General features: G+C 39.8%; 1 protein-coding gene across 1 annotated transcript in view; it reads right to left on the bottom strand.

Annotated features, from left to right (window-relative positions):
• DOK7 (docking protein 7) overlaps positions 1 to 26,733 on the bottom strand; it is a 949,191-nt gene that overhangs the window by 361,030 nt on the left and 561,428 nt on the right. Inside the window, exon 6 of the mRNA XM_044072729.1 lies at positions 2,662 to 2,775. Within this exon, the coding sequence (XP_043928664.1) occupies positions 2,662 to 2,775 (114 nt within the window). The remainder of the gene's footprint in view (positions 1 to 2,661; positions 2,776 to 26,733) is intronic.

The raw sequence follows: 26,733 nt of genomic DNA, 5'->3' as shown, positions 1-26,733 counted from the left end.
GACTGGGTTCTTGGACTAAGATAGCCAGTAGTCCACGTGAGTAACAGCTTTGCCAAATATACAGTGCTAAGTGTTCAAGTGAGCAACTGATAGGATACAATGTCAAAGGGTTTTGAGAGACTAAGGAATATTACTGCAATACGATTACCTTGGTTTAGGTATGTGTTAGCATGATTCAGAAAAGAGAGAAGTGAGACTTCTGTGCTGTGGTTAGGTCTAATGTCATGTTGGGTGTGGGTTAGTTTTTGTTAAAAAGCCGGTTGAGCGAGGATGTAGAATTGCAATGAATCTGTAGATGGATAACTGCACAAAGGCACCACTTTTGTGTAGGGAAATAATATCAGACAATTCCATGGGATGGGAATATACTGCTCAGTAATGGATTTGTTTATTATGATAGATACCAGGTAGGCAATTTTAGCCTAGCCAAGTGGAATGTTATCTGGGGTTAGTGATGTATTCTTCAGCTTCTGTAGTACTTTTTAACTTGTGTAACTGACATTGTAAAAAGGAAAATGCTCCAGTTTGTATAGTGGTTAAGTAAAATGTGTGAGATGTCCAATACTAAGCAACAGAAACTGCTGTATCCATGAAACAAGTATCAAATGAGCAGGCTATATTGTAATGTGTATCAGAGGAGTTTGTGAAGATTTTTGTCTCCCTGGTTTAGATAGTTTGTTAATGGATTGTTAAAATATTCTCAAGTAAGTTCTTTGAGATTATACCATTTTTTGATAAGACATTTAATTTATTTTTGTTCATCGTTGTCTTAGTTAGGTTACAGGCAAAACTGTAATTTCAATAGCTAGGTATGGCTAGGTTGGTTTTCCAAATGATCCATGCTGTATTGCTTTTGTTGGCATAGTAAGCTAGGAACAATGTGTACATTTAATTTTCTTTTTTTTTTCTACTGATACCATGGAGTTGATATTTAGGAAAGGCTGTGTCATCTAATGGGAGGTATTTAAGTGACTTAGCAAGTTGTTAAAAAACAAGGCTGGAAAACATTTTATTATTATTTATTTATTTATTTTTGCTTGGACCCATATATAAGGTAGAGTTTTGTATTACTTTTGTTTCTTTGCAGAGTATAAAAAGGCGGGTAGTGATCAGTCACAATGCCAGGAAGTATGCCACAGGATGTGGCATTTTAAGGGTTATTTATTAGAATCCTGCTTTATCTCTTTGGTAGATAGGTCAGATCTTGGTTAACAAGATCTCTGCTGTAGAGAAGTCTGGGATTGTTATTGTACTTGTGATGACATGAAATTACTAGACTAAATAATGGCTAGTCTTCCGGCATTCTCGTTTTATCTAATTATATTGTATCTTGGTGGCAATATTTCTTCATCTTTGATTTTATTTAATATATTTTATATATATGTTTATATTTATATATATATATATATATATAAATATGCACACACACACACACACACATATATATATATTTATATATATATTTATATATATATATATATATATATATATATATATATAAAAGCACCCAGACCCTGTAATAGAATATTCGAGGGAAGTATGTATACTCAGGTGTGTGTGTGTCTGTGTGTGTGTGTGTGTGTGTGTGTGTGTGTATATATATATATATATATATGTGTATGTATATATATATATATATATATATATATATATATATATATATATATATATATATATATACATATACATAGAGAGATATGTGTGTGTGTGTGTGTGTGTGTGTGTGTGTGTGTGTGTGTGTGTGTGTGTGTGTGTGTGTGTGTGTGTGTGTGTGTGTGTGTGTGTGTGTGTGTGTGTGTGTGTGTGTGTGTGTCTGCATGCGAGTGCGCTTGGTTATAGTTAACTGGACTGCTTATGTGATTATAGACCATTTACAATGGTGACCCATTAAGAAAAGCTCTCAAGAGGTATTATATGATTACATTCAAATTAAATATAACAGGCAATACAAGTGTTATAGCAAACTTCATATAAACATGTTAAATTCCAATGCACAGACTCAGAAGATGCAAGTCATCTTACACCAAACACATTATGGCGGAAAATTATGTCCAGGCATAGCTTTTAAAGGAGTCAGGGGTTGTTATCTACTCAGAGAAATATTCTAAATAATTTAATTAGGAAACCTAACTGAGAATAAAATATAAATATGAAACTACAAGAGCAGTCACTATATTCAGACATGTACCTGCTTCATAGCGTGTGAATTCAATAGATGTTGATAGGGAGTGTACCTTTGTAGGGAGAACTGCTAGGCTCACATTGCAAAAAATAATCCTGCTGAGAAAGGGCAAGCACTTAGGTGTAGCTATGCTGTTTCCTACAAATCTGATCTTCATTCCCTGGATCTCCATGACACAGAATTGTTTGGAGCAAGTAAAACAATATTGAAGCCTCTGAGTCTATGCCATGTACAACAAGCAAGGGGAGTTCCTATCTTCTTAGCAAGAACATATGCAAATGATCGTCTCAAACACATGGGTTACTCTGCTTATACAGACTCTGCTGAGGAATTTTTTTTCAAAATAAAGGTAAAATAATGACTTTCACAAAGTGTGTTTGTTGACACACCAGCACAATCTAGGCAAATAATGAAAATGAATGAAAGTAACGACAGGGCCCCGGCAAGCCACTTTCTATTTTATTTATATTGCATTTTACCTCCACTGCTTTGACAACTTGAATGAGAGAGAAGGCTCAAACGTTTTTCCAGTTCCATTGTTTCATGAGCAACTCTTTCTTCTGCCGACATAATACTCGATCCAGTATCAAATGCTGTGAAGAAAATACAAACAAACAAATAAATAACTAAATAAACAAACAAATAAGTAAATAAAAGTCAGCTCAATTTGATGGGTAGATGTATAAAAGCAATACCCTGCAAAGCTTCACACTGAGATAAAACATTTTAACACAGACTGACAGGACTGGAATTGTTCCAGAGTTTGTGCAGGAGTTTTGATTTCAAGGACTACAAATGAAAGGGAAAAAGTTGTAGAAGGAATGATCTTGGAAGATACTTTTAGGTGAGTAATTATTGATTAATAACATCTCACAGTGTACTTTCTGGTTTGCAATATACTGTGTCAGGTTCAATGTAACAATTTTATTTTTTACTTTATTCATTTATGGTTTATTTATGGGGTTGTCCATTTTCATTATGATTCATTTTCAGCACTCTTACCAGCAGTATAGCCTACTGCTGACTAAAGGTAAAGCTCTTCAGTTAAGAACTTCTCTAGGGAGCTGACTAGTGATTTATATATCCTATTATAGTTTTCAAGTAACTCAGAGAGGTAGCTAGGTAATGTGTATGCTCTAGCTCAGTTACCTTTCACTTACACAAGTTTTATCAGGTAGAGTCCTGTCATACTTTACTTGTCTTTTACAATTTCCCTTTGTTAGAAAACACCCTTTTAATGATCAGAACCATTTACAATCTAGCCTGAATCACAAATGTGTGTCTATCTTCTGTTTGCCTGTCTGTCAGTCTGTGAATATGACTGTTTCTCTCTGCCTGCCCAATTATCTGTGTAATACATAAAACATCCAGAGTGAGCTCCAGTGCTGAGGATATGCAAAATTTTAATAAATAAAATACACACAAAGATAAAAAAACAAGAAAGTGAGCACTTCACAGTCTACTGGCTGCTTCTTCAGACCTACTAACACAGTGCATCTGAATTAATTATATATACACCTAACATCAATTAATAAATTACATAGTAAAAACTTGTCCTTCCCTTAAAGTTATAGCCAAACGTCTATCTATGGTATAGCTTATAAAAAAAACACAATGATTAATGTAAAGGTGGATATATCTTAAGCACAGGTTTTAGAGAAACACGCTCATTTACGCCAGGAGGCTTATCTGCATTCAGACGCACTATCCACTCTGTTCTCTCTGTTCTGTGAAATTTTTAAAATCACCCCTCCCATTACATTCTAAAACTTCTAACACAAAAAACTTAAAATCATGACAGCTCCAAGGTCAGTAAAGTGTACTGCTAATACACTTTTCATTCTTTTATGTCTTATATCATTAACATGTTCTAATACTCTTTCTCTAAGTGTCCTATTGGTCTTCCCTACATAATAATTAAAAAATTTCACAGAGTATGTAAAATAAACCAAATGATTTGTTGCACAGTCTGCATATAAAGATGTCTCTATCTGGAAACCTTTTAAAGGATGTATGAATAGACCTCCACTAGGAACATACAGGCCTTGCAATGCCTACAGGGGAATGTCCCCTGCTGTTGTGATGGTGGTTTATAGCCTTTCCTCATGTTTTTATAACATAATTGTCTTTTTAAAGCTAAGTTATTCTTAAAACTAAAACTTGGTGTTTGTCTCACAACTGCACTTATCTTGTAATCTTCTTGCAAAATGGCCCAATTTTTCCTAGACTATATTGCAGACTGTGTCAACATTACTACTGTAAGTCAACACCAATCTAAGTTTACCCTCTTCTCTAACATAATTCTCCTCCCTTCCATACCTAACATTTTTTGAAAAACAGGGTTTCCCTTTTGTGTGTTTAGTTGATCTTAATTCATTAATACACTAATCTAACTCTTTTTCTGTATAGCCTGTCAGTAAAAACTCCCTTTTCAGTTCTAACAAGGCATCCTGTAACATGGCATCATCATTATGCAGCCTCATCACCCTTAATATCTGACCCTTCACAACATTTCTGGGTATGTGACGAGGGTGCATACTTGTTTTATTTAAGATAGTATTTTCTTTTTAAATATCAATGTCTTCAACATCTAAAATCTCTATACACTATCTAGAAGTTGTGTATTTAAACCTCAAAAATGTTGTGGTCGAATGTAAATAATCAATAAATTCATATATCAAACCAAGCGATCCCTTCCATAAAATAAATACATCATCCACAAAATGTTTGTACCACACAATGTGTTCTACAAAACCATTGTTCCTCTTGACACAGTCATATTCCCATTGTGCCAATACCAGGTTGGCGTAGCTATTGGCACATGCTGTCCCCATAGCTATGTCAATCTTCTGTAGATAAAACTTGCCATTAAACAAAAAAACATTATTTTCTAACACTAACTCTAAAAGTGTACAAATCAATTCTACCCTCTCATAATTATGCCTAGTTAGTAGTGACCTGATTTTCTCCACTCCCCATAGATTGGGAATCACTGTAAAAAGGGATGTTACATCAAGGGTCATGAACACCAAATATTCCTCCTCACTAACATGGCTCATAACCAGATGCAACTCTCTTAAAAAATCTTTCGTGTCTTTCAACACTGTTTCTTCCATATCTGCAATGGGACATAAACTTTTCTCAATAAGAATTGAGAGGGGGTTCTGTGATCCACCCCTTACTGGATCCTATTGGTCTCATTGGAGGGTTAACAATGTCTTTATGTACCTTTGGAAGTCCATACAACACTGGTATTAATGGTTGGTCTACATTAAAATATTTAAACACTCTGTCTGCAATCATCCCAGTTATCAGCAAGTCAAACACAAAAAAGACAGTCTTTCCATGATGACTTTAACCTGTGTATCTGATAGTAGTTGATACACGTCCCTATCACTTAACATAGCACACATACTATCTAGATAAAAAGTTTTGTCTAAAATCACCATCCCTCCCCCTTAATTTGTATAGATGTCATGGTTTCCAGTTCTTGTAGTGTTCTTATTTCACTAGGAGAAAGGTTAAAGAATTTTTTACTCTGCTCTTTCTGCAGTGCTTCCCATTTTTCTTTCTCACATACTGAGAGAAAAGTTTCTACTAAGGAGTTAGTCTCTGGTATAAATGTACTTGTTTTTTTTAAAAACATCTCGGCTCTGCTAAGTCTCTGAAAACTGTCGTTTCAAACAAATATTTCTGGCAAACAACCTCAGTCCTCAGCAGTGGAGTTCACTCTGGATTTTTTACATATTATTTGAAGTGCTTGGTTGGTTGGAGTGTACATTACTTATCTGCTGGCTTTTTGTTGGTTTCTAATTGTCTATGTGCCTGTCTTTCTGCCTGCCTATTTCTCTGTCTGTAATTCTGCTCGACGTACTTAAACTTTTAATCTAAAATATTGCTTTGCTGCTCCTTGCACTGTAGTTATCCTATAATTTATCAGTGAGTCCTGTCTTATATTCCAAGCAATATACTGAATTAAAATCTTTGATTCGCCTGTTTTCTTTTTTTTTTCCATTTGTATGTCTTCTAGACACATACATTCTAACATCAGGTAATCACTATTAATATAATGGAGCTGTCAGTTTTTCTTATAGTGCACTTTCCCAGATTCTGGAAAACTGTCTAGATGTGCTTAGTGTAGCTTAAAGGATTATCACCTTCATTTACTTAAATACTCTGCCCTGTGCCGGTACTGCTTGCATGGTATCCACAAAGCTGGTATTGTGCAAAAATGCTTAGAAAAGTTTTCTGGCAATTTCTAGTACAAGGTGCACTTATTATCGAGTCTAGTATTAGTTAGGCTAAACTGAAGAATCGCTTTTGCATGGTACCATTTCAGTATGCCTGACAGCAGTGTTAATAATCATACCTATTACTCACAGTGCGTAAAATACATGATTCCAAAACTGAGGCGGCAACTCCATTAATTTCACTGTAATTCACAGATGTACCAGCCAATGTCTAGCAGTTCCAACATGATACTTATTCACTATTCTGCATTTGTGTTCTCTTGTCTGTGACTGTGGAAATGCCAATTTTTGTGATAATTGGATCAACTAGTATGGTGATATGAAACATCAGATCAATTGCTGGTTTAAAAAATAACTCTGATGCATAGCTGTCACCTGTCCATAATTTTGTCTTATATTTTTCATGTCTGTTCTTTCTTTGTTTCTTTTCTTTTTTCTTTCTTTCCCTCATTTCTTCATTCTTTCTTTTTAATTGCATGGTAAATCTCTAAGAATTACAGACAGTCACCAATGACAGACATTAGAGGTTCACACATTATTCAGAAAATGCATATTGATGCAAACTTTCTTATTTTTATTAACTTTCTAAGTGAATTAGAGTAACAAAACATATTCCTGACTTTGGGCCTTTGACCCTCATCATGTTTTGGTTTTAATAATATAGTTCTTAACTATGTAAGTCCAGGGATAACCTAAAAGCATGATCTGATCAATTGACCTGCTTGGGGTTCACAGAGTAGGCAAATGGAGGTCGGAGGATTTAAAAACCCTCTACCCTTGACAACAGGAGGTAGTTCATTAACAGCCCAAAGTTTTAATCGTCTGTGCTACCTGCCAGCTTTGTCCCTGATTCTTTTGTGCAGAAGATGAGCCCTATCCATTGATGTTGCCTTTAATGTTTCATGGTAAATGAAGATTCTTTAAAAAATGTAGTTTCACAGTTATGAAAATACCAGTTCAGCTGGAAGAAGGCCTACTAATGTTGATAAAGATTTCATAAGACTAATCATGAATGTGTGAGGAATATTTTTTTTAAGTTTTGTCAATCATAGTATTTTTTGATTTACTGAAAACTGAAAAACACAGAGAGGATAGATAGAGAGAGAGAGAGATGTTAACCTTTTCAAGTATACAGTGAAGCTCACTGAACGCAGCCTACAGAAACACTGCACAGAATTAAATAACTATTAGTTTAGGAATTGCATGTCATGCATGAGCTGTACTAGCCAAGATGAAGCAACTTGCTGATAGTGACATTTGAATTTTGCATATTTTTGAAATGATGTATCTGGACATTCTAAGGGGATCCAGTATCTGTCTGCCTGGGACGACATGGTCGACAGACCACGATGCTTTCCCAGAGATGGCTTGCACCTGTCGCCCCTGTGATTCCGGATACTGGCTAAGGCTCTTGCCACCCCTATAGTGCTTTTTTTAGGCAAGGTTCAAATGCTAAATTCACCACATAACAGGTACAAGCAAGCAAACTTTGAGGCTGATACTGCTCAATGCTATAAGTCTAAACCTCAAAATGCACTCACTCGAGGCACTCCTTAAAATGGCGAACATCAACATCTGTGCAGTGACAGAGACCTGGTTCAAGGCTCCAGAGAGCACCCCTGCATTACCAGGCTATAATTCATACCACACCTTTCGGCCATCTAACCTGGACCGAAACACTAAAGGCGGAGGCGTGTCCATATTCATTAAGTATATCCACACCTCCAGACTAGTTGCTCAACATGCAGATAAAAACAAAACCGAACCCCCAGACAAAGGATATGCTCACAGCTATAGAAGGAAATATCCAAGTAGAAAAGCTGAGCCAAACCACCACAGCTGAAAGCAGTAGAAGAGCTAGAGGGAGTGATAGATGACATACCCAGCTTTTCTTTTAAGAACAAATAAATCACTCAGACATCAGTTATGCTATAAAACACAAGGGACTGGAATGAAGAACATCACAGAGATGAGGCACTTGTATACATGTGTACAGTGTAAATATATACAATGTACACCACCTTTGTACATCCACAACTGCATTTTGAGATTCAAGCAAAATGTTATGCAGACTGCAGAACCAAAAATATAGTATATTTTGGTTTCTGCCAAGTCTGCAAAGCTTTTTACATAGGGAAGACTAACAGAATGTTAAAGGATCGCATACTAGAACATGTCAGAGATATAAGTAATAAGAAGGAAACAAGTGCCTTGGCCAGACATGGGGAAACAGAAGGGGCACAACACATTTAAATTCCTTGTACTAGAGATTCTTGAAGAAGGGGTTAGAGGAGGGGACATAAGAAATAGGACTGAAGCAGCAGAGCAAAGGTGGATTATGAGGCTGAATGCTGATAAACCACCAGGGAGCAATGGAGCTGTCTCATTAAAACCCTTCCTCAAAGCAAGGGCACTTAGACATTAAATGTAGTAGGAGAAAGCATCATATTCTTTTTTGTATTTTTAAACAAAACATTTATGTTATTTTAGATTTTTATGTAATAAGGTTTCTGTCACATAGAGTGTGAATATTCTGAAGCTTTTTAAAATAAGTTAGTAATGTTATTGATTGGTTAATTGTATTTTAATTAAGTTGAGCTGCTTATTGGATGAGTATGTGTTTAAATAAGATGAAAATATTAGTAACATCAGTCTGATGAAGCGGTCAGTGTGATCGTAAAAGCGCTAACTTATTTCCAGTACTTTTTGTAATAAAGTTTTATTTACTACAGCCGTGGTGGTTTGGCTCTGCTTTTCTACTTGGATAGTTGCTCAACATAATGCATCCGAAATTATCCAAGTGCAACTAACACTGGGCAAGACTGCAATCCAGGTTGTAGCTTGTTACAGATCCCCCACCATGCCCCAGGATTCCCACTCTTCATTTCTTAAGATACTGGAAAATATTAAGGTAAGACCCAATATCTTAATTTTGGGCGATTTCAACTACCCCACCATCAACTTGGAAAATTACTCATGTACCAACTCATTCACTCAACGTTTTCTGGATTTCATAAATTCCAATGCCTTGGGTCAGCTTGTCTACACCCCCAACAGGGGCCACAATATCCTGGACCTGGTCATTACCAATATGAGTAACCAATGTTCCATGCCAGAGGTCAATTCCTCGCTAGTCAGATCCGACCACAAGCTAATCACCCTAGACATCCATATCCCACCCCCACCCCCCATGAAGGAAACCACAGTCAAAAATGATTCCAAAGCCAACTTCATGTTCCTTAAGACAGAAGTGGCAAACTTCACGACACCCATGCAGATGGAAAATAGAGGTACGACTGCTAAATCTTACACTAATGCACTGTATAAGCACATACATGAGTGCATGGATTGTGCCATCCCCAACAGAGCCAAGATGCTATCCTCCAAAAAAGAAAGTCAATCTGGTGGTCCCCTGCCATAAACAAACTCTACAACGGAAGGAAGAAGCCGTTGCAAAAAAGAGTAAAATCACAAGATTGGATTAACTTCCTGGTCAGCCTCAGCAAGAACCTCAGATCACTTATAAAATCCTCCAAAGCCAGTTATGAAAATAAAATCGCTACTGATTCCAAAGACAACCACAAAGCATTCTACAGCTATGTCGAGAATCACAATGGCAACACTCAGATCTGCTCTGAGCTACAGCACAATGGCACTAAATATACAGAACCAATGGATATTGCCAACATCCTGCCAGATAGGTTCAGTGCTAACTTTACAGCCCTCTCACACTCCAAAGGGCCCATCTTAATACTGGAAGAATGCAAAGCCCCTGTAATCATGGATGAACAAGTAAAGACCACACTCTCCAAAGCCAAGAATACAGCATCCATGGGGCTGGACAACATCCCAGGATGCATACTGCATGAACTACAGATGGAACTGGCACCCCACCTAAGTACCATGTTCAGTATTAGCCTCACCTCAGGCTATGTGCCTACTGAGTGGTGCATGGTGACGGTTATCCCACTCCACAAAGGGGGTGCCACCACGGACCCCGGAAACTACTGCCCCATTGGCCTGATGAGCCTGGTCTGCAAGGCCATGGAACGTATTATCTTGGGGCTTATAAACAAAGGCATAGGTAACCTCCAAACACTGGACCCTACTCAGTTTGGGTTTGTAAACGGTAGATTATGTCTACTAAACCTGATTGACTTTTTTGAAGCAGTCACTAGAGCCGTAGAAGAGGGCAAGGTAGTGCACACAGCCTATCTTGACCTCGCCAAGGCTTTCGATACTATCCCCACTCTAGAATTATAGATAAACTCACTAAACTGGGCATAAATCCCTATGTCACAAGATGGGTGGCCAACTGGCTCACTGACAGAACCCAGACAGTAAAAGTAGCCGACTCCAAGTCTGACATCAGACCAGTGATGAGTGGAGTACCACAGGGTTTGGTTCTGGGTCCTCTTCTGTTCGACATCTACTTCTCTGAAGTGCAGGCCAACACAGAAGGTCTTTGGCTAACAAAGTTTGCAGATGACTGCAAACTGGGAGCCATAATAGAATCACCTAATGATGTAGGCATTCTACAAAAGGGCCTCTCAGAGACAGATGCTTGGTGTCAAAGTCATGGCCTCAAGCTCAATGCCAAGAAGTGCATTGTCATCCCCTTTGGGAAAAACTCAGTACATATAAACTACCACATAGGCGGTAGCTCACTAAACACTGAAAGTGTGATAAGAGACCTCGGGACACAGGTGGACAGTAGTCTCTCCTTTGATAACCACATCACCACAGTAGTCAGGAAATCCTTCTACATGGCACACTTCATCACAAAAGAGTTCTCCTGTAGAAAAAAGAGGTCATTGTCCCTCTCTACTCATCCCTCACCAGACCCATTATAGAGTACAATGCCCCTTTGGCATGTATCTCACAAGACACCTAAACAATTGGAAAGGCCACAGAAATATCTCACTAAGAGGATTACTGGCCACAAACAGATGCCCTATGCAGACCATCTCACAAAACTCCAGCTCTACTCCATCGCATATCGCCTACTCAGAGGCGATCTCTGCCTACCTTACAAAGCCATGTCAAACCCAGAGCTGTTGGACATGCTACACTTAAAGAAATCCCAATCTCTCTGAACCACACACTTCACGGACCTAAACCTTGTCACCACAATAAACAGAACATGCTGGAGGGATAGATTCCTGTCCCAGAGACTTCCCATACTCTAGAACAAACTACCCATTCATGTCAAGCAAAGCTCCTCATTGGCCACCTTTAAGAGAAACCTTGACGACTGGATGGGAAATAGAAAATTCACCCAGGGGATCACTTCTGCAGCACTGCTTGACAGGAGCACAGGGAAATAATTTTCTTGGGTGCCGAAAGCCAAGGAACCTTTTTGGATAGGCTTATATAGGCCTCAGGGCCGATAGCCTAGTACCTACCTATGAACCTATGAACAAGAACTGATGAAATATTTCTAATTTACTGATTTTTTAGTGGGGGTGCTACAGACAAAACTGCATTTATATCTCATGTGCAGGGGAACCAGTTTGGATGTCATTTTACATAAGGCAGAGATTAACTATTTGGCAAAGTATAGCATTTATATTATATCATAAAAGTGGCTCCCTACTGAAATGTTGACTCTTGGAATGTCAAGCGCTAAAAAGCCGAAAAAAAAAAGACCAAAAACACAGGAGCAGAGTGAATGTTGAAAATCTTTCTTTTCATTAAAATTAATTTTTGCAGGGGGCAAGCACCCCACGCATCTCCTATTTGCCACACCCCCTGAACTTATATTTAACAACCCTGAGATTGCCATATCATGGAGAAATAGGAATATTCCGAAAAATGACATCTCAAACTTAGTATTATTTTAGGGACTCACTCTAGCGGGTCCTGACATTTCAGATGGTTACCAATAAAAACAGCTATATATGAATGGTTCACATACAGAAGTAGCTCACAGTGTCTGAAATGCATGTTTTTGCTACCCAATGGAGAATAAATAAGGAGCATGCACTTCTACTTGCAGTCTTCTGTACTGTTTAAAGTGGATCTTGACTTATGAAGAGGTAGCTAGAATTTGCCACAGGGCATTACTATAGACTGCATCACTGATTACCCTTTTGTAGCGATGCTCTACTATATTGCAATATGACAGGACTGTTTAGAGCTTCTGCTGCATAGTTAGTGAAGGTCCCCAAATAAAGGAATAATTTACCAAAATATGGACAGTCTCTATCCAGTATGCATTGGTATACTGTCAAGCCAGATCTCTCATGCATTAAGATATATCCCTGAAAAGAAGGGATTTAAGATATATTTGAAAAAAGTCTCCATGTAAACATTCACTTTCTGAAAAACAGCAGTAATCAAAGCAATTCTTAATCTCTGTGTCTTCACTAGTCATTATAAGCAGTACTGTATCAAAATAGTATTCACTGTGGATACAGAACATTTCTTATTTTCATAGTTTGCACACTGCTCTGAATTCTATTATTGCTGAGCCTGAAATGGGGCTATGAAAGTGACTTTACTCTTGTGCTGTTTGGCTTTCTGAATGAAGCTTGTTATCTGTGGAGACAGAAGAGAAGGATAAAGGAGTCCAGTGAGTCTTTTCTGGAAGTGAACATCAATGAGACATTCCCTTGGTGGAGGAATGAGGGAATAGAACCTGCTGCACTTGGCTTCTCATTAGATATACAGGGGTTGCAACACAGGTTCTTTGAGCAATGAAACAAAGTCCACGCTGTTGAGGGCTTGAAGGATCACTTATATGGTGTCAGATGGCACTGACTAATGAGATGGCTTCACCTGGAATATGGTTGATTATAAGAAAGCAGATAGTGGACATACCCCATTCCCAAATTCTCATAGGTTAATAGGTTGTTACTAGGCTAACGACCACTAGGGCCCTTACAAGTCTAGCCATGCATCCTATACCATTTGGGTCCCAAGTATCATGGGCATCTATATGGAGGGGGCATGTTAGTAGGGAAGTAACTAAGGATTTGTGTGTCTGGGGGGGTGTTAGAATAAAACTTGTCTTACTGACAGCCTCTGTCCATAAGGGACATGGGGGCCAGACTGGGAGTGAATTTACAATTTCCTATCCAATTGTCAAAGTTTTTTTTTAAATGAAGGTCAGGGATAAACACTGTTTTACATGGATGGGGAGCCTGTACCATAGTGTAGGAATCTTTTGGGACACAAATATGCCCCTTCAGCACAGCAAAGTTCAGCTCCCTGGATCTAGTGTTTTAGGTGCTGTTTGTTTTGTGCATGTGCAACAGAGCCACAAGAGCTGGGTCTGCGGAAGCCCTATAAGCCAATCAAAGATTCCCTCTCAGCAGCCTGTAGAAAATTGAATTCAGTAACAGAGGCTTTAAGTTAACAGTGTAAGATAGGGTGTTCACACCCTGAATTCTCCTGATGAGAAATCTTTCAGATCATTCCAACTGTTGCAAGTGTCTGGTTAGATACATGGCAAAGGGGGCATGGTATCCAATGACAGGTCTCATAAGGGCTGTGTAGAGTGGTACCATAATTTCTTTGTACCTGGATGTCATACCTTTACTTATACGTCGAGTGACAAAGTGATTTTCTTATTATCTTAACTACATGTTGATCAAAAGCCAAATTGCTGTCTACCTAGGTTCCCTGATCTCTTACTATTGGGTTGACTCTTAGGGGTGTTTTTTCAATGGAGTATTTAAATTTGGTTGACAGTTTCCCAAAGGGCATTATAATGCATATTTTAGCACTGAGTTTTAGGCCATGGCTTTGGCAAAAGGTATTTGTCTGTGTTAAACCCTATAACAAGATGTTGGTGTCTTGCCAGGAATCTATAATAGTTCCTAGTTTACAGTCATCTGTGAACTTGACGACTGGTTCCCTAACAGGAGTGGGTCCAGCATGGAAGGCTGGGGTACTTCAATGGTGACTGGTCTCTTGGTGGGGGTTGTCTCACTGATCCTGACTTCTTGGGTCTTATTTGTGAGCCAGACAGCAATCCAATGAGTTATGTAGAGATTAATGCCTAGCTCAGAGAGCTTGTCAACAATGCCTGAGTGAGCTGAACATTTGAACTTTTTATTCTTTCTTTGACTTCTTCTATCCATTCAGCATCTTTGTTTATAGTTTCATAGTTTCATAGTTTAGTACTAGGCTATCTGCCCTGGGGCATTTGTAAGCCTAGCCATAGTGATGTGGCTTTTGCCACCCCATCAAATGGTACAAAATTGTACAGAATAAATTTAGAATACTGTGCCTCTGTCTAATAGTGACATAATGAAGGTCCCCTTATATAATAAAATTAGTTTACTGTGCCTCTGTCTAGCAGTGACACAGATGTGACCCCTGGGGTAAACTTACGATCTCCCATCCACTCATCAAGATTTCTCTTGAAGAGAGTCAGTGAGGGGCTCTGCCTGATATGAACTGGGATCTTGTTCCAAAGCATGGGAAGCCTCTGGGTTATGAATCTATCCCTCCAGAATGTCCTATTCATACTTGTGCCGAGGTTTAAGTCTTTACCTCTCGTGGTCCTGATGGATTTGGATTTTTTGAGATGGAGCATGTCCATCAGATCCTGATTGGACATGGCCTTGTATGTCAGGCAGAGATCACCTCTGAGCAGGCGGTATGCTACTGAATAGAGCTGAAGTTTATTTAGTCTGGCAGAATAAGACATATGTTGGAGACCCTTGATCCTCTTGATGAGGTACTTTTGTGGTCTCTCCAGCTGTTGCAAATGCCGGGTGAGGTACATACCAAATGGGGCATTGTACTCAATCATGGGTCTGATGAGGGAGGAGTATAGGGGTACAATGACATCCTTGGATCTGGATGTGAATCCCTTCATGATGAGGTGTGCAAGGTAGAATGTTTTTCTAACCACTTTGGCAACGTGGGTTTTTCCGTACTCTGTGGGTTGCTGTCTATGTGATAATTTGTGGGTACTTTGTTTTCCCCAAAGGGGATTACTATACATTTTTTGGCATTTAGTTTAAGGCCGTGACTCCAGCACCAGTTGTCCGTTTCTGCGAGGCCTTTTTGTAGGATGTATGTGTCTGCTGGTGTATCGACTATGGTGCCTCGTTTGCAGTCATCTGCAAACTTTGTCAGACACAACCCTCCCATGTTTGCTTTAACATCTGAGAAATAAATGCTGAACAAGAGGGGTCCCAGGACAGATCCCTGTGGGACACCACTTGTGACTGGCTTTGAGTCTGACTTTGCTCCAGCGATTTTAACTTTATGGGTTCTGTCCTTTAGCCAGTTTGCAACCCATCTAGTGACATAAGGGTTTAAGTTTAAGCTGTTGAGCTTATCTATGATGCCTGAGTGGGGTATTGTGTCGAAGGCCTTAGCCAAGTCGAGGGAGGCTGTATGGACTGCTTTGCCCTCATCAATGGCTCTAGTGACTGTTTCGAAAAAGTCAACCAGGTTCAAAAGGCAGGATCTGACCTTTACAAAGCCGAACTGGGTGGGGTCAAGTGTCTGTAGGTCCCCTATGTCTCTGTTTATGAGTTCCATGATGATTCTTTCCATAGCTTTGCAGACCAGGCTGGTTAAGCTTATGGGGCGGTAGTTCCCAGGGTCTGTAGAGGTACCCCCTTTGTGGAGTGGGACCACTGTTGCTGTACGCCAGTGTTCAGGTACATATCCTGTAGTAAGGCTAAGGTTAAATAGCATTTTTATGTGCGGGTGTAGCTCCTCTTGGAGTTCACGTAGCACGCAACCTGGGATACCATCAGGTCCCATTGATGCTGTGTTTTTAGCTTTGTTGAGGGCGGTTCTCACTTGGACATCTGAGATGACAGGGAGATTACATTCAGCTGGGATAAGTATTTCTTCTTTTGGGGGTGAGGGAGGGGAGAAATTTGCACTGAACCTGTCAGCCAGAATGTTGGCAATATCTGTTGGTTCAGTGTATTTTTTGTTGTTGTGAACTAACTCTGAGCATATCTGAAGGTTTCCGCCCAGGTTTCTAACATAGCTGAAGAAGGCTTTGTGGTTATCTTTAGTGTCCTTAGCGATTTTTCTCCCAAAGTTGGCCTTGGATGTTTTTATGAGAGAACGTAGTTTTCTGCTAATGTTGATCAGAAATGTCTTCCCTTTATGGGATTTTGCTCTGACGTTCAGTAGCTTCCTTCTTTTGTTATACAATTTGTTAATGGCTGAGGTCCACCAGACAGGACGCTTGCCTTTTGTGGAGAGGGACTTGGATTTATTTGGGATTGCATGATCCATGCATTCTTGGAGATGTCCATAGAAAGCATTTGTGAAGGATTCGGCATTGTGGGATGTGGTATCCACTGGCCCAGTGGGCTTAAAGGATACCATCTCAGTCTTAAGAAGAGTGAAGTCTGCTTTTGAGAAGTTTTTCACTGTGGTCTTTTGTGCTGGGGGTGGAGGTGGGATATGTATGTTCCACAGGATCTTCATAGATATTTATCCAAAATGTATCGATTTCTTCTTTTTTGGTGATGTTTCAATTCCTTTTGCTTGTTTCCTGATTCTCTCTAAAACATTTTGGGCTCATCGGTAAATTGCTTACTTTGTACTTTCCTTTATATTTATCTGTGTATCTTTTAAGTTTTTCTGCCTGTGCTAAGATTTTTAGTTTATTATTTGTGAAAGTGCATGATAGATCCTGATTTGTTCTGATACCATGCATTTCTTTAATCACATCTATCTTTTTAGTTATTTTTGCTGATCTGTTACCTGTTCTTACACTTCTAACAGTGACACTTCTAGTCTTAATTGCTTTATAGTTGTCTCTATTCAATAAGTCCATGATGGCATTTGATTTCTCCCCTGCTTTTCCCTTACTGCCCTGTGTTTTTGTAGTAAGAGTTTATCAGTTTTTAATTTAGCTGTATGGTAATATATCCTGTTAACTTCTGTTATATCACATGAATCTCTATAAACAGTCCTAATTACTGTGTTCATTTGATTTATCAGACTTCTAGCTTTCTGGGTTTTATTGACTTTCTGTAGTCTATTTCTTTCATTGATCTTAATATATCTGTCCATTTCTATTAAATCAAGCAACTCTTCTGTTTGATCATTTTCTTCTTTGTCCTCCATTTTCTACAGACATTCTACAGAAAGTTGCAGAACATCTTCCTGTGCCACATTCTCTTCAGTTTCATCCTGTGTCGTCTGCTGCTCTTTCATATGGGAACTCACTGGACTATCACTCCACAACATTGACTTCTTCAGAGTTGCCACAGTTTACTGTGCATTCCCTTGCTGTGCAACTCCAGCTGAACTTTTGTGCTGGTTTCCTGTGGAAAGCTCCAAAGTATCTTCTTATGGCAACTGACCAGATGTTTCCCACTCCACTGGTTTCTCCTTAATTTGGTATCCATTGTTCTATCCTGCTGTGATGTTATCAGAGTTAGATTTTCTACACTAAATCCTTCACTTTGCAGGTAATCCATAACTTCAGTTTCTATTTCTTTAACTTCTCCATTATTAATCCTCTTTTCTACGTTTCCTTGTACTGTAAGATTTTTCATACCTTTGCCTGTATTTCTCTTCAAATATCTTTGGTACTGTTCTTTTTGTATTGATTAGTTTTGTTTTTCCCTTTGCATAAATATTGCACCATATTAAATCTCTTTTTTTCTTTCCCATGTCCATATTTCTTTTTTAGATGTCTCCTGCTCCTCCTGTTTCTCCTTGCTTGTGGGACTTGTTGTTCCATCACTCTGTGGTATAATCTGTGGTAGACCTTCTACACTAAATCCTTCACTTTAATAATTCACCTTCTATTTTTTAACATCTACTTTACTAATCTTTTGTTTTGCATTCCCTCTTTGCGATCTTATTTTTTGTACTGTGAAATTTTCCATATCTGGATGCCTTTGCCTGTATTTTTCTTTGAATATCTTTAGTGCTGTCTTTTTTGTATTGATTAATTTGGCCTTCTCCTTTGCATAAATATTGTATCATATCAGATCTCTCATTTTTTTCCTATGTCCATATTTCTTTTTTATACCTTTCAAAAATCTCTTTTTTTGTTCTTTATATAGGTTCATAGGTGGTTCATAGGTGTGTACTAGGTTAATGGCCCTGGAGCCTTTACAAGCCTAGCCCATAGGATTACCCTGGCAACGTGCCACCCAACCTTAGTTTCCAGTACCTCTGCCGAGTAGAGCCACTGGAGTGATCCCTGTGGTGAATTTTCTATTTCCCGTCCACTCATCAAGATTTCTCTTGAAGAGGGCCAGTGAGGTGCTCTGTTTGACATGTATGGGAAGTCTATTCCATAGCATGGGCAGTTTCTGGGTTATGAACCTGTCCCTCCAGCATGTTCTGTTGATTGTGGTAATGAGGTTGAGGTCTCTGGAGCGTGTGGTGCAGATGGATTGGGATTTCTTTAGATGTAGCATTTCTAACAGAGCTGGGTCAGACATGGCTTTATAAGTCAAGCAGAGATCGCCTCTAAGTAGGCGATATGAGATAGAGAATAGTTGGAGTATTTTGAGTCTGTCCATATAGGACAAGTGTTTAAGGCCTAGGATCCTCTTTGCAAGGTACTTTTGTGACCTCTCCAGTTGTTGCAGGTATCTAGTGAGGTACATGCCAAATGGGTCATTGTACTTGATGACTGGCCTAATGAGGGAAGAGTAGAGGGAGACAATGACCTCTTTCTTCCTGGATGCAAAACCCTTAGCAATGAGATGTGCCACATAGAAGGACTTTCTGACCACACTGGCAGTGTGGTGGTCAAAAGAGAGGTTGCTGTCAACCTGTGTTCCCAGATCTCTTATAACGTCTTCTGTGTTCAGTGGACTACCATCGATGTGGTAGTTCATGGGGAACTGGGTTTTTCCCAAAGGGGATGAAGACACATTTTTTGGCATTGAGCTTAAGGCCATGGTTCTGACACCAGTCGTTGGTCTCAGTGAGGCCTTTCTGTAGGATGTCAACATCACTTGGGGAGTTAATAATGGCTCCCAACTTGCAATCATCTGCAAATTTTGTCAGCCAGAGTCCCTTCATGTTGAACTGGACTTCTGAGAAGTAGATACCAAACAGGAAAGGACCCAGGACTGATCCCTGTGGGACTCCACTCGTGACTGGTCAGCAGTCTGATTTGGAGTCAGCTACTTTCACACTGTGGGTTCTTTGTTCCAGTTTGCAACCCACCTAGTGATATAGGGGTTGATGCCTAGCTTCTTGAGTTTTTCTATGATTCCTGAGTGGGGTATGGTATCAAATGCATTGGCTAGATCAAGGTAGGCTGTATAAACCACCTTGCCTTTATCCACAGCTTTGGTGACTGACTCAAAGAAGTCGACCAAGTTGAGCAGGCATGATCTACCCTTCTTAAAACCAAACTGTGTGGGATCCAGAGTTTGGAGATTCCTCTATATCCTTGTTTATTATGTCCATGATGATGCGTTCCATAGCTTTGCATATCAGACTTGTCAGGCTAATGGGGCGACAGTTCCCAGGGTCTGTAGTCGCTCTTCCTTTGTCAAGAGTGATGACTATAGCAGTGTGCCATTTGGAAGGGACAAAGCCTGAGATGAGGCTGTGATTGAACAATGCACACATTTGAGGTGCCAGTTCATTCTGTAGTTCATGCAGAACACAGCCAGGGATATTGTCAGGTCCCATAGAAGCTGTATTCTTGGCCTTGGACAGTGCTGTTTTAACCTGTGCAGCAGTAATACTGGGTACCTGGCAATCAACTGGTATTGTGATTGGTCCTTTGGGGGGGGAGGGGAAAAGTTGGCACTGAATCTGTCGGCCAGTATATTGGCAATAACTGTTGGCTTGGTATAGGAGGTACCATTGTGCAGTAGCTCAGAGCAAATCTGGGTATTGCTGTGGAGGTTCTTTACATAACTATAGAAAGCCTTGTGGTTGTCTTTACTATCTGCTGTAATTCTGTTTTCATAGCTAGCTTTAGAGGATTTGATGAGGATCTCAACTATTTGTTGAGGCTGATAAGGGTTTTTTTCCAGTCTTGGGACTTCACCTTGTTCTGCAGCAGTTTCCTCCTTCTGTTGTAGAGTTTGTTTATGGCAGGGGGCCACCAGATTGGCTTCCTTTTTTTTGAGCCGAGCATCTTGGTTCTATTGGGTATGGTGAGATCCATGCATTTTTGTACATGTTCGTACAGTGCATTGGTGTATGATTCGGCAGTCATGCAACTATTCTCCATTTGCATGGGTGCCGTGAAGTTAGCCACCTCTGTTCTTAGGACACCAAAGTTAGCTTTGGAGAAGTTTTTCATAGTGGTTACCTTTGTGGGGGTGGGGGTGGGGTGGGGGGTGGATTTCCAAGGTGATTAGTTTGTGGTTGGATTTAATGAGTGAGGAGTTGACTATTGGTGTAGAGCAACGGTCATCCATGTTAGTAATGACCAGGTCAAGGATGTTGCTACCTCTAGTTGGGGTAAGAACGAGCTGGTCCAGGGCATTGGAATTAATGAATTCCAGGAAACGTTGGGCAAATGTATTGGTACATGTATAGTTTTCCCAGTTAATGGAGGGGTAGTTGAAGTCGCCCAGTATAAGTGAGTTTGGTTGGACCCTAATATTCTCCAGGGTGCTTAGGAACATGGAGTGAGTGTCTTGGGACATGGTTGGGGACCTGTAACAGACTACAACCTGAATCGCTGTCTTATCCAGTGTTAGCTGCACTTGAAGTATCTCTGATGCATTATGTTGGGCTACCAGTCTGGAGGTGTGTGCATCCTTTATGAATATGGAAACACCACCACCTTTGGAGCTTCGGTCCAGGTTCTGGGCCCGAAAGGTGTGGAATGAGTTATAGCCTGGAGGTCTATATTAGAACATCGAAGTTTCAAAACTTTGAATGTTCTAATATCGAACCCTATTCAGTGAAAGCTGAAAATATCGATGGAACAGAAAACTGAATTTTTTCCTAGGGAAAGAATTTGGTTGTCTGTTTCTGTTCCTTCGGTATTTTCAGCGCTGTGGTGGAAAGTTATGGGTCGGGTTCAGGTAAGTGTGTGATTGAGTGTGGGTTAGGGTAGTTAGGGTTAGAGTGCAGGTTAGGTATGCATGCGATTGTGTGGACTTGAGGGTTAGGGCGGGTTAGGTGAGTTAGAGTTAGGGCACGGGTCAGGTAAGTGTGCGATTGTATGGATGTGAGGGTTAGGGCGGGGTAGGTGAGTTAGGGTTAGGGCACAGGTGAGGTGAGTGTGCGATAGTGACGGACCTTGGGGTTAGGGTTTTGGTTAAGGTAAGTGGATAGTTAGTGGCATGTGTATAGTTTAGTGTAGGGTTAGGTGTAAGATTTTAAGTGTATGTGTGTGGACTGCTGTTTGTTTGGTGTGCTTGTGTTGTGGGTATGTGTTTTGGAACAGCAGATTTTTTCCCTAGGAAAAAATTCGCTGTTCTGTATGTTTGATGTTTACAGCTTTCGCTGAATAGGGTTTGATATTAGAACATTTGAAGTTTTGAAATTTCGATGTTCTAATATAGACCCATAGCCTTGTAGTGCAGGGGTGCTTTCTGCTGGATTGAACCAGGTCTTTGTTACAGCACAAATGTCGATGTTCTCCATTTTAAGGAGTGCTTCGAGTTAGTACATTTTGAGATTTACACTTCTAGCACTGAGCAGCATGACCCTCAGATTGCATTTGTTTGTAGCTGTTAATGTGGTAATTTGGTCTTTGGAACACCGCCTAAAAAAAGCACTATAGGGGTGGCAAGAGCCTTGGCCAATATCCAGAAGCCCAGGGGTGACAGATGCAGGCCATCTCTGGCAAAGCATTGAGGTCTGTCAATAATGTCATCCCAGGCAGACAGATACTGGATCGCCTTAGAATGACACCAGAAACTTAGCCAATTGTTGAAAGCAATTGTTTTCTACTTGTACTGTGGTATCAGTCTGGGTGATGGTAGGATGCTGCTCAGGGCTAGGGTCGTACCCGTCTGGACTACATAATCCAAGAGCTCCTCCATGTCTCTTTTCATGTACTCCAGGGAGGTACATCTCAGGTCATTCAAAACCACATGTACAATGACAGAGTCATATTTGTACCTATTGTTGAGGAACCTGCGTGCATGCATTATATGGTGGATCCTGGCACCTGGCAGGCAGCTGAGTGTTGCTTTCTCCTTATCTAACCTAGTGAGTGGGACATCAGTGTGCTTCACTGTCGATTCACTTATGACTAGTGTGCTGGGCATGCTGTTTTGCCTTAGGGGCTTTGGTTGAGTGGCACACTGTTTAGGAGAGTTATGTGTCTCATGATTAGTGTTGAGTTGTGGTGGTCAAGTGCATTTCTGCCTTGGAGGTCTCTGCTGTTTGGGTAGATTTTTATTGAGAGCCTCCGTGAAGGTGGGTGTGTGGTTTGTGTTTTTATGTGAAGGCAGTGCTGGTGTGTGTTCCATGTGGTGTGGTGCAAGTGTTGACCTTCTCCTCTTGACCAGCTATTCCAGTCGGCTGGAGAGTGTGTGGCTTCCAATTTGGATATATAAGTGCATCTCTCTCAAGTCTGAGTGTTGGGAGATAAGAGGAGAGGGTTGTCGGTGTACATGAGGCAGTTGGTACATTGCCTCAGGATGCCCAAGTTCACCAGGTTAACAGGGAAAGCTCAGGGAACTGACTTTTAGACATGCTGGAGGGGTGGGCATTAATAATAAGTACTGGAGCTGTTTTCTTGTAGAACGTTTAGTGCTGGTAGCACTTTTGTGTGCTACAATAATTGCTACAAGAAGTCTGGTATGGTAAAGTGCTAGACTAATAAGCTAGTAAAAGTGCAGGAGAGGAGAGAACGAGCAGATCTAAGGGAAAAATTGAAGAGCGGACTTTGGCACCTCTCAGAATCTTACAGTCCTGGATACAGCAAATCTGTATCTGGACTAGACTAGTTACAGGAAAGGCAGGAAACAAGTGCAACGTGGGCTTTAAAACCAGAAAGTTGAAAGAGATGGAAAAATTCCCAAATGGCCTATAAACTACAAATTCTGGGCTAGAAACCACTCCTCTTGTGGTAGATAGGCTACCTAGTCCTTACCACTTCCACTGATAAGCTAGAGGGCTTCCCTCCAACACAGAAAGACTTAGGGGGCTCAGAAGCTTACATACAGTCCCGGATACAGTAAATCTGTAGCTGGACTAGACTAGTTACAGGAAAGGCGGGAAAAGTGCAAACATGAGCTTTTAGACCAGAAATTTGAAGGAGATGGAAAACAAATGCCTAAACAGCCAATAAAATACAATTTCTGGGCCTGAAACTGCTCCTCTTATGGTTGATAGGCTACCTAGTGCTTATCACACCCACTGACAAGCTAGAAGGCTTCCCTCCAACACAGAAAGGCTTGGGGGGCTCAGAAGCTTACAAACAGTCTTGGATACAGCAAATCTGTATCTGGACTATACTAGCTATAAGAAAGGTGGGAAACAGGTGCAAATGTGGGCTTTTAAACCAGAAAGTTGAAGAAGATGGAAAAAGTGCTCAAACAGCCTATAAACTACAATTTCTTGGCCAGAAACCACTCCTCTTGTGGTAGATAGGCTTCCTAGTGCTTACCACTCCCACTGATAAGCTAGAAGGCTTCACTCAACACAGAAAGGCTTGGGGGCACAGAAGCTTACAAACAGTCCTGGATACAGCAAAACTGTATCTGGACTAGACTAGCTACAGGAAAGGCAGGAAACAAGTGCAAACGCAGGCTTTTAGACAAGAAAGTTGAAGGAGATGGAAAAACTGCCCAAATGGCCAATAAACTACAATTTCTTGGCCAGAAACCATTCTTGTGGTAGATAGGCTACTATTGCTTACCACTCCCACTGATAAGCTAGAAGGCTTCCCTCCAACACAGAAAGACTTGGGGGGGAGGGCTCAGAAGCTTACAAACAGTCCTGGATACAGCAAATCTGTAACTGGACTAGACTAGTTACAGGAAAGGCAGAAAACAAGCTTAGAATTATTATTTATTTATTTTTTTGTTACAGAAAAGCAGTTAAAACAGCACTAAAACAATTCAAGTACAGTGCAAGCTAGCACACTTGAGTGTGTAGCAATATTAAAGCAATTTATTCAAACTGTATTCTGAACTGAATTCAATTATTGTTTAATTCAACCCTGAACTGTTAAAAAGTGCCAAAACATGTACTTATCAGCTGAGAAGCACACTCAGTCAGGACACAAAGTAAAGTGGAAAGGGAGAAAGGAGAAACAGAAGATAATTCAAGGTTAAGGGCCTAAGTGGGTTGACCTACTCAAATGTTCTCTCTGTATTAGGTAGAATGAGCTAATTATACTAAACTGGGATAGAGCTGGGATAGAGCTAAACAGATGGGACTGGTAGGAGTGTCTGAAATCAAAATAGGATCTCACTGTACTCGGTTGAGTGAGCAAATGAGATGGACCCAGGTGGAGTGTTCAAACACAAATTTACAGGAGGGGTGGGCAATTCCAAAGCCACCAAGATTAATGCCACAACAAGAACAGGCAGAGAGGACAGGAAACTAACTAAGAGACAGAGAGATCACAATATTCAGTGAAGCAAATAAATACACAGAAAAATAAAATGCAGCACTATCTTTAAAACAATATTCAATGAAACAAATAAATAATCAGAAAAAATAAAATGCAGTACTATCTTATAACACTGCAATTTTGTACTTATCTGAGCTTGTAATAAAGTTGATGTAGGTATATAACAGCTAACCAAACATCACAAATATTCAGCTATTCAGCAGAAATAAATTTAGAGATAAGTGACAAAGACTTATAAGGACAGAGAAACCCTCAAGGCTGAGAGTTCAACACTGAATATCAATGAAGTGAGAATAATAACCCCCATTTACTGCAGAGAGAGAGAGAGAGAGAGAGAGAGAGAGAGAGATCACAAAATTCAGTGAAGCAAATAAATACACAAAAAAATAAACTGCAGTACTATCTTTAACACAATATTCAATTAAACAAATAAATAAGCAGAAAAATAAAATGCAGTACTATCTTATAACACTGCAAGTTTGTACTTATCTCAGCTTGTAATAAAGTTGATGTAGATATATAACAGCTAACCAAACAGCTCAAATATTCAACTATTCAGCAGAAATAAATTTAGAGATAAGTGACTAATAAGTGACTTATAAGCACAGAGAAACCCTCCAGGCTAAGAGTTCAACACTGAATATCAATGAAGTGAGAATAATAACCCCCACTTACTGCAGAGAGATGGAGAAATCACAAAATTCAGTGAAGCAAATAAATACACAGAAAAATAAAATATTTTCACACTTCCTTAATTGGTTGTTTTCCAAACAGCTCAAGGGTTCTTGGTCTATATAATATTTTTCATAAATCTGTTGTACTAATGAACAGAAGTTTTACTTGAAGCTTCTGACAGTTATACTCGTGGAATTATTTTTCTTTCCTCTAATTTCTCTCTTAATCTTTTTGTATATTTTCTGTCTGGAAATTCTGGGCTTTTTGCATAATAGTAACAATACATAATTTTCTTTCTTATCCTCAATAATCCACTCTATCTTCTTTATGGCTCTTTTTTGGCCTATCAGTGTTTGTGATTTTTGTGAACTACTACTTCCTTCTACAATAGGGGGATATCCTCCTCCTGGGCCTGGCCTAGCCCCATTGTAGGAATATTTCTGTGTCTTGAGGATTCTAAATTGTCATTTTATCCAGTCCAGGCACCAGTGAGCCTACCAGGATTGGCACTTTTTTATCCTGGGTCTTGTGCACCCACCTATCTTTTTTATTTTTTAACATACTTCTGTCCATGATATATGCTGTATAGAATACAGTCAATATATCAGTGCTGTCTTGGTGAGATTTTATGAAAAACAGGATCTACCTTGTGAAGGTACTCACCAAGACTTGAGAATAAATTCAGTTGCAGCAATACTACTCTCCTTTGCTTGCTGACTTATCATTCCTCCATTAGGACCCCCTTTCTTTAACTTGAACCATATAGCTTAAGAAGACCCAAGACATATATCTTAAGACTTCATCTGTATTGTGAGACTAGTTTAAAGGTAATTATGCATAATTTACTGTCAATATAAACAATCATAACTGGTCAAGCCCCTGCTGACTCACCACACAATGCCATGCATATATGTCTGATTTGTCTTCTAGCTAACAACACTGAGCGGTTTGCATCTGAAAACAAGTGCAACAGGAAGTTAAAAATGAAGCAATATGGTGAAATTCACATACCAGAGAAAGAAACTGATATTCTTAATGAGGATTCTCTTAATGTCCTCTGCCAAATGGCATAAATAAAATCCACGGGTCTCATTGACATTGCTGGCTGCCTTCTGGTTAATGCAAAACCTCTTCATCCTATGCTTCACTTCTGG

The sequence above is a fragment of the Protopterus annectens genome, chromosome 5.part0 (assembly GCF_019279795.1).
Source record: "Protopterus annectens isolate FY-2018-M chromosome 5.part0, PAN1.0, whole genome shotgun sequence".
Lineage (NCBI taxonomy): Eukaryota > Metazoa > Chordata > Ceratodontiformes > Protopteridae > Protopterus > Protopterus annectens.
Note: the sequence above shows the minus strand (reverse complement) of the source record. Positions and strands in the feature narration are given on the sequence as shown.